Source organism: Ixodes scapularis, unplaced genomic scaffold (genome assembly GCF_016920785.2).
Source record: "Ixodes scapularis isolate PalLabHiFi unplaced genomic scaffold, ASM1692078v2 PGA_scaffold12__126_contigs__length_90152505, whole genome shotgun sequence".
NCBI lineage: Eukaryota > Metazoa > Arthropoda > Arachnida > Ixodida > Ixodidae > Ixodes > Ixodes scapularis.
Window position 1 is genome coordinate 71762651 of NW_024609838.1, and position 9239 is coordinate 71771889.

General features: G+C 42.5%; 1 protein-coding gene across 1 annotated transcript in view; it reads right to left on the bottom strand.

The window, feature by feature from the left end:
• Window positions 1-8287, bottom strand: part of LOC115330949 (phospholipid phosphatase 1) — a gene marked incomplete at its 3' end in the record, with an annotated part of 28470 nt that extends 20183 nt beyond the window's left edge. Inside the window, 1 exon segment of the mRNA XM_040502084.1 lies at window positions 7884-8287. Within this exon segment, the coding sequence (XP_040358018.1) occupies window positions 7884-7938 (55 nt within the window).
• Between the last annotated feature and the right edge of the window lie 952 nt (window positions 8288-9239).

Here is a 9239-nt window from a genome sequence, read left to right on the forward strand (position 1 = left end):
TCGCTCAATGATAACGTTATTTGGTAGCCAAGTGACTACCTACGCAACAAGCCGCCGTTTGTTGTGGTGAAAAGGCAGAATTCTTTCCATCTATACCAGTGCGATAGGGCGTATCTAACGGTTCCGTTTCAGGTCCTCTTCTCTTTCTCGTGTATATAAATGACAGAGCAAAAAATAACAAAAACATTAATTTCCACCTATTACCGGATAACCTGTTATAATTTCAGGAAAAAAAATGATTCAGACCAAGCGAACCTCAACTCGACGCTGACCACAATTAGCGACTGGTGCCAAACTTGAGAAATGCTGTTAAATAAAAAACAAAAAAGGCGTCTCTATGATCAATTTTTGTAAGTAGTCCCCATTGTCATTTACATCAAACTTAAATAGCTCTGATCTTCAGAAGGCATCATCTTTTAAATATCTGTGCGACACTTTAAGTTCTGAAAATATATGGAATGACCACATCAATCGTTGTGCCACATAGCGATGTTTAAGTTAATAGTGTACAAATCTCTCATTAGGCCCCTCTTACGGTATGCCGACGTTACTTAGAATCAACACCTTACATTTATCTAGAACAAATGTAGAAGGCTAGCTTCTCTGAGTAGCTTGTATACCCTAAAAGTTATCCAGCACTTCCAAACGCGTAGGAAAATTAAACTAATTTTTTATATACCCTAAACAATGACGATTTTAAGATTGATAAATCACGTCATGCCGCTTACAAACCACAGGAAGTACAAGAAGGTACAATTCTTGAGCATTTGCAAAATATAAATGCTATAATGACTGCTTTAAATATCATTTTCTTCCAAAAGCCGTTAAAGACTGGAACTGCCTTTTCAAATTGTAAATGCCACCAATGTGCAATCTTTTAAAACATCGCCCGTATCACTGTTCAAACATACTTGAAGTTTCTCAATGATCGAACCTAAAATTTTCCGCTTTTGTTACTTCTAGTGTTTTGTTAATGACTGTCTGAGCTGTACCTTGTCTGATGTGTGTTAATTTGTTCGAAGCGTAAATGTTGTATGGAAGGGAGTTCTTGGTGACAGTGTGGCACAATTTGATTATGTGCCACCTGTTCACTGCTTAGTTCGCTTTTATAGCGTATATGCGTTATTGTAAGCGGGTTCTGTGATTGTGCTTGTTTTTGTTTTTTTTTTGCTTTTTTTTTACTGTTGACGATGTGTCTGAGAACTGTTTTCTTTCTCACAGCTGGATGCGCTGCGCTTACTTAGTTTTGTCTCACGCGGAAGGTGAGTTATGTGCATGAGTTGTAACAGTCTGCATAATTGTTGCTTATTTGTTTTGCTTGTTAAAGTTACCAAAAGTTCATTGTACTTTGTATTTTAGGCCTTGAATCCCAGTCCTACGACACCTTTCAAGAGACGGTAGTCGTATCTATAAATAAATATATATATATATCTTAATGGCAGCGTCTTGTCCGATCATAGTGGCCAGCCATACTTTCAAGCACCCTCAAGGCAGCGTCCCATGGTTGCCAAGAGAAATTTCGAAAAGGGTCTATCGTTCCTCTGTGAGCACCGAAATGGTGTCGCCCACAGGGGGAACGGAGTGGCGACACTCTGCCTAGCCTATTTAGAGGCACGTCAGTAATTAGATGGAGTTCATTAAAACTTCAGTCACCCGTGTTGTTTGCCATTCCACGGCTGCAGTGCTCGATGAACTGGAAGGCACGTAAGAGAAAATGGTATATTTTTCTTCCATAATTCAAGTTCGTAAAACCACGCACTTCCTCCGCGCAACAGCGACAAGTGGCTCACATTCGCAGGAGCGAATAAAACACCTGTTAAAGGGGTACTCCGCCGATTTTTGAGCTACCTCAACTAACTTTATTTTCTGACTTCCCGGCCTTTGCCCTTTCTGGTATGCTATTTAGTATCGTGAAATTCATAATAGTTATTGCGAAATCGGCAAATGAAAATGATGCAAAAAAAAACATTCAAATATACCCGCCCTTTTCAGGGCCGTGACGTCAGTGGAAGGTTAGCTTGCCAGTCGGGCGAGCAGTCTAAAAAATAGAATATGCCAATCATTTGTTCCGTGCTGGAGCGCGGGGACTGGAGCGAGCTTCCAAAGCATTCATTTGACACCATGAAACTGCTTCGAATCAGTTGGGAACAAATTCTACAGTCCAAAGAGTGAACCCCTGCACTTCCAATGACGTCACTTTTTCATTGTTGCCAGTAGAGACTTACAGTTTGAAAAACACGGTGAGGACCAAAATTCTAAATTCAATAACTTCGTGAAAAAAAATTATTTTGACCTAATATTTGGGATACTATTTTGGCGATGTTGTTTGGCGAGTTTAGCAAAATTTCAAGCAAATCGGGGACCATGAAGAAATCGGCGGAGTACCCCTTTAAAGGGTTGAGATCTATCCTTCCTTTCTCCACGTGGCTGGGGATTAGACAATGTGCTGGTTGTCCTCGTAAATGAACGCCGCAAAACCACAGTGGAGTGCACTTTATTGCTTTTCTCATCAGCCAGCGGACAAAAAAAGACAATATTTGCGAAGAAACAACAAAAAGATTAATAAAGGAAAAAAGAAAACAGTAAAATTATGTTTCCCATTATTGTGTGTTTTTGTTTTGCGTAATATATATACGTTTTGTTTGGTTTTCGTTCTTCTTTCCTCGGCGGAGCCGTGACAATTCCTGGGTCTGCGATGCACAAACTCTTTTATATTTCAGGTAGTGACTTCAGTTGTGAATTAAGACTTTGGTTAGAGTTAGTTGGTTCATGATGATTTGAAATGTTATACAATCTAAAAAAAAGTTAAAATTTTTCATCTGAAGCGGGGCATGAGTGGCAACTTAGTTCGCGCATGTGCGCTGGTTTCACTGACTGGGATAAAATATCAGCTGCAACTTAGCAGCTGTCTGTGTCGTGTGTCTTTTCTTCTTCGTCCCTGTTGTTTTCCACTTTTAACCTTTTAAATCGTGTAGCTGCGTCCCTGCCAGCGAGTAGATGTAGTTGATCGCAAACGGGATAGTTTATTATAGTGTGCTATTTTCCCGTGTCTCTTCGTCGTGAGGTATTTTTTTAAAATTTATTTACGAAACTACGTAAAAAATCTGCAAAAAAAAAATAAATAAAATAGAACGCGTATGTTTATGTGCATGAAACAAACAAACGTTGAAGTGCGAGTTCCAAGATTCTTGTTATTGGTCCGCAGTGAACAAGGTCGCGGCATTAACACATATTAAATCACAAATAAAGAAGCGATGACATAAAAAGCTAACCGTGAGTATAGAACCAGTCTGTTGCAAATATTAGATCTACACACGAGGCTCCTCGGGCTGTTGTGCCAGTTTTCTTTATAACTACTGCATCGTGACAAGGCATCATCTGATTTGACTACGCATACAGTGTACCGTGTGTATCAGCGAAGACTTTCGAAATTCCAACCAATAGCGTGGCTGAGAAAAAAAAAACTCTTTTAGGAAGCAATTGGCGTCCACGGCGGACATCACGAATTGTGTAAAAAACATGCAAGTTGGCTAAATAGGGAACTAATATTTACTAGTTAATCTCTAAAAATAAATATATGGCTCCAATTACTTGCCGAACGAAGAGAATTTTTACGGTTAAAGCTATTTTACGCTATTTATAATGACCACACCGGAATCGATAAAAGTATGTATATGCAGGCACCAAATTACGTATCAAGAAGAACGGATCACCAAATAAAAGTTCGAGAAATTAACTGGCGAACGGATGTTTTTGCCCACTCTTTTTTCCCCCATTCCGAGCGGAATCGTCTGGACAGCTCAATTGCCAATTCTCCTGAAAACATGGTCTCAGTTTTACAAAACTTTTGTTTCCAATAGGTGTCTGGAACTTCTATGTTATTTTAGGCTTTCTTGTTATTTTCACTAGTTTGTCATGTATTTTCTTTCATGTAACCCCCCTACAATAATGCCCCCTGGGCGATGTAGGTATGTGCGTAAATAAATAAATAAATAAATTCAAAACGCCTAAATAAGCCGATTTTAGGAAGACAAAGAACACGTGCGCTAAACTTACTACTTATGCAGCAGATACAGTTCCGGCTATGCGAAAAACGGGGATGATAGTGTGTGTTTTTTTCTCACTAGAATTCAAAAGTTAACTCATACATCTTAGTTACTTATTTGACTAATTACCGTTTTTTTTTTTTTTTTGCCATTTGTGATGTCCGTCGTGGTTGGCTGTTTGTTCCAGAAAAGAGTCCTGTTCATTGCTTGGTTCGCTTTTTTAGCGTATACATGCGTGATTGTAAGCGGGTCCTCTGACTGTACTTGTTTTTTTTTTTTTTTTTCTACTCTTGACGATGTGTCTTACAGCTGTTTTGCTCTCTGATTGCCGGATGCGCTGCGCTTACTTTCTTTTGTCTCACGCGGAATGTGAGTCACGTGCATCAATTGTAACAGTCTGCGAAATTGTTGCCTATTTGTTTTGTTCGTTGCAGATACCAAATGTTTATTGTACTCTATATTTTGGGCCTCGAAACCCAGTCGTTTTTTGTTTGTTGTACATGTTTTTGCAACCGGCGACGTCCCCCGTGGTTGACTGTTTGTTTTCGGAAATAGTCCTTTTCTTTAAGGCCTTTGCTGAAACATTCGGTAGAACGTAAATTCCCCGAGCAAATGTATTTGTCCATGAAAACCCTATCAGGAAGAAAACATGTGCACTTACACAACCTATGCCCGATAATACCACGTGAAATAACTATGGCATATTATACGCACGCCTTTTCCCAATAAAAAAAAGAAAAAAGAAAACGCGGAGGTAAATGGATATTTTAGTCATGGTTGTTTACCATATCTTCCAAGTCAGATTGCACATACTTGGCACTGTGTGGTTTCACCTGCTTTCAATTAGTTTCTACCTATCGATATTTTAATTACATGAATGTGGCGTAGTAGCGACGAGTGTTGTGTATAGGATCTGTCTACCACGGGCATAAGATTTGGGGATCGCGTTGAACCGCTTGAAATTGTGAAGATCACTAGTAAATTTACTGAATTCTTAGATTTTTCTTTATATGAGCCTATCGTATTGTATTATGAAACATGGGTCGTGTCGGTGTATATGGTTATGTCAGTAGGGATTGTTTTCATTGAATAACCTGGAAGGGATCTTTTTAGGTACGCATTATCATGAGGGGACAAATAAATAAAGAATATATAAACTTTATTCAGACTCAGTAGTCTTGGCTGGCGATCTAACGCCGCCTGATGTTTGGCAATGCCCCAAGTTAGCGCCCTAGAGTGTTTTTTTTTTTTTTGAGTATACATTTTTCTTGGGGAGTCTGCTTCTCTGGAGAGAAGTGATGTCGCTTTAGTGATGACGAAACGAAGCACGAGCCGTTTCGTCGCCTCGCTGCTTAGCTCCTTGGCGCCGCCTCCCATTGACGCGAAGGAAAACGGGGGAGAGGTTTGCAAGCTTTCGCGTAACGCGTTGGCACAGCTATAAAAAAAACTTCTACGCGTGCACTAGGAAAAGGCGCGCGAGAGAAAAGCAAGAAAAAAAAAAAAAAGAACTTGCTCGAATTGATTTTTTTTTTTAAGTAATTGCGTTTTGTGTTTATACAGCGCGAAGTTAACCAGCCCCAATGAGCGTCTCGTGTTCCGCCGTAGACGAGAGCAAGTGCAGTACGACTACTCATATCGTGCGGGAGATTGGTTCAACCGGTCATAGCGCAAAGAAGACCGAGGAGATACATTTTTGCCACTGCTTGATTGACTCGAACCGATGGTAGAGCCGACTGAGGTGTTCGGAACAGAGACTCGTGGCGAGCGTTCCGGTTCGCGTCTGGGTTTCATCGCAAAGTGGACAGCTCCGATATACACCTTCCGAGCGTCTCATTCACTGTTGAACATGCGTCGTTTAACAATTTCCGGTACGTTCGATTATTGTGTTTGTTCGTTCAGATCAGCTGCGTACGAGCGTGTGTTTCACAACATTAGTCCACGTGTACGTATGTGTGTACCGGTGCGGTGGTGTGCGGTTGTTGGTCCCTTTGTCGCTTTATTTTCAGTATTTTAGCGCATATACTTGCCCGTTTACTGCTTTACGTTTTCCTCCGTCTCACTTTCTTCGTTCGTAAGTTGAAATATTTTCTGACGATACCTTAAAAGAAAAAGTTTCCTTTAACGCTACAGTAAAGTGTAAGCTCCTCCCACCCCTTTCCACTTTAGCAGAGCGAAGGCTGAAGAGGAGGCGGCATCCTCTCCAGCCTTCGCTTTGCTAAAGTGGAAAGGGGTGGGAGGAGCTTCCACTTTATTCTTAACTTGTCACCGACTCTAGAATAATTAACTTTTGTATCCAAACAAATGAAAAAATGGTAAATCATAAGCGTATGCAATATTTGTAATTAATAAGAAATATCTAAAAATTTAAGATTTGCTCGGAACTTTTGGTTAATATGTAACCAGAGATTGCATTTTATGTCATCTCCTTCGTTACGTCGAAAGACGGGGTGCGTCTGGAATTTACTGGTATTGATCGCCCCCCTTTTTATACCGTCAGATAACCTGTTCTGATACGTGTTCGCATCGCAAAGAGAAAGCTTTTTACTTTCGCTGGCGATTCTTCGAAATAATGGAAACGTTTTCTGTGTTGGCAGATTCGTCTTCGGTCGAATATATATCTGTTAATTACATTCATTGAGGTACCAGAGTATTGGTACCGCAATTGATATTTTCTGACCTTGCTTTTCGCTTTACTTTATGCTTTTTTTTTTTTCAAAAAAATCACGCATTCTCCAATAAATGTTTCATCTGTAATGTTGAATGTAGAGTCCCGGAAACTCTGTCAGGCAGCAGGCATACATCTCTGCCCCACGCAAAAAGAAAAAAAAAAAAAAAAGTTGCAGAAAAAAATGAAGTAATTACACAAAAAAATAGCCTCCTTATGCCTTGCACAACTTCCGAGGCCTCTGGAAATTCAGACACTCCCTCTAATTTTAATTCCTGGGGAAACCCCTGCTTTCTGAAGTTTCAGCGTTATGCAATGCGTTGTTTATTTGTGCGGGCGGGCCGAAAGAACATATTCCAATTTCTCTATCGGAGCCTGTAGTAATTCTGCGCGGCGCTAATCTCTAGGGTGGCATGAAATAAACACCAATTTTTACACGTACGCAAACTGAAGGTGGCATCGCGGTCGTTTTCTAGGCAGTGCCCACACAATCGCTTCGGCGAACTGTTTGTGTTCTTGTCACTCCCCTCAATATAATACTCAGCGGTTTTCATGCATGTGCGCGCATTTCTTAGAAATACGCCGCTAAGATATCTATAGCTTGCAGAACATAAGCGCAAAAAGAGAACGCCATGTTAAGAAAACTCGCTCATGTTCATACAATTCAAATCCTCAATATCACAAATAATTGCCATATCCTGGCTCCTGCACAGAGGAATCAGCAAACAAAGAAAGAAACAATTTAAGTATCACCGACTGCTCATAAATGACACAGATAAACGATGATTGATACATGCCAACAAAGTGAATACAAGCAATCAACACATTATCTTAACCATAAGGAAGAGGTCGAGTAAGAATGGCTGTGCGACGGAGCAACGGTATATTCCGCTGCTTGTAGTTAAATAGTGATCATTATTAATTACCGATAATGAATTAGAGAGGCTTAAAAAGTTTAGCTAAATTTAGCTAAACTTTGCTAGAGGCAGTGTCACGGTGCTCCCTGACGCTCTTAACATTACGCTGATGTTCCGGAAGTCAGTCCTTAGCGCACCGTGTGAAAGAACTTATGAAAGGACCAACTTTAGCCCACATCTATTTTGATTCAAACTCCGCGGGCATTCGACAAATAAGGTTCCTAAACAGGTAAAAGAAAAATAGCATTCACTCACCGAGTATCCACACGTAAGTGAGAACTCTCCGCAGGCTGCAGCTCCTCGAATGCATGATTCAAACACAAGCAAACAACGCGCACAAGCACTAAGCCTTTCAAACTGCCAGCGACGCGGTCGTGTCACGAAATCGCGAAGCGTCTGCTGCCGCCGCCGCCGCTCCCGTCGTCTGCTTTCGACACCGAAGACGGAGACCGGCCGCGCCGCCGCGCCCCCTAGGCCTTCCGTGTGCCACCCGTCATCCAGACTGAGCGTGCGCCTGGAAAATAAAGCAAACAAAACAAAAAACAGTACACCCTTCAAAACATTGCAGCCACCATCACAAAGTTTGAAAAGCGAGCGTAACTCTCTTATAAAAGACGGATTTGTCTTCGCAACAACACAGGCCTCTTGTGACTCGTCTGTCTGCGAGGAAAAAGTCCGATAATCACCTGTTTCCGAAGCGCGAGCGAGCGTTCAGGCGCGCTCGTTTAGGTCATACTGGTAAACATTTCTTCTTTTCTCTGTCAATATATACGAATGGTATATAGAGAGCACAAACTTGCCTGCCAGGAATGTCTGCTTTGGCGTGGCGGCGGCTGTAAAGGTAACACGCAACTGTCAGATAATTGCGAGGGAATTTCCCGAGCGAGCAATCGGCCGAGCGGCGCCCACCTCGCTCGGCGTCACGAGATCAACCGGCTGCGTCGCTGCGTTGGCTGCGTCACGGAGCAAATCTTATTCCAATATAAAGGAAAAGATAAGGCCGACTCTATCACGAAATTTGGACCGCACGCTCTCAACATCAACGATAGAATTGGCGGAGAAGGAACTCTGACGTGTATTATTTGATAATCCGGTATACGGTGAGCTTTTCGTGCGAAACTGTGTGGCGTCACGCGTGGAATCGCTGGCCTGTTTCCGCGCAGCCACATTGTGGCGCGAGTTTTGAGCGCGAATGGATTACGGCCGTTTTGTTGTACTATCGGGGAAAAATGAAATGCGAACAGAGGAGCGCGTGGCTCGCGGTACAGGCTGCGCCGCCTGGAAGTGAACCTAGGACCGAGGCTGCGTGGCCTACTCCAACGTGTTCACGCCCCTCCCTCTGCGTTCTCCAAGCTTCAGCAGTGCGCCTCTTAGTGCGCTGAAAGCTATCACCGCTATCTTTGCTGGCTTAGCGCGTGCGGTGCAAAGAAGCTCGCCGCACTCGCCGAGCAGGCAAAGATAGCGGTGACAGCTTTCAGCGCACTGAGAGGCGTACTGCCGAAGCTGGGGGAGCGCCAATCGAGGGGCGTGAACACATCGAAGTAGGCCACGCACCCTCTCCCCTAGGTTCACTTCCAGGCGGCGCAGCCTGTACCGCGAGCCACGCGCTCC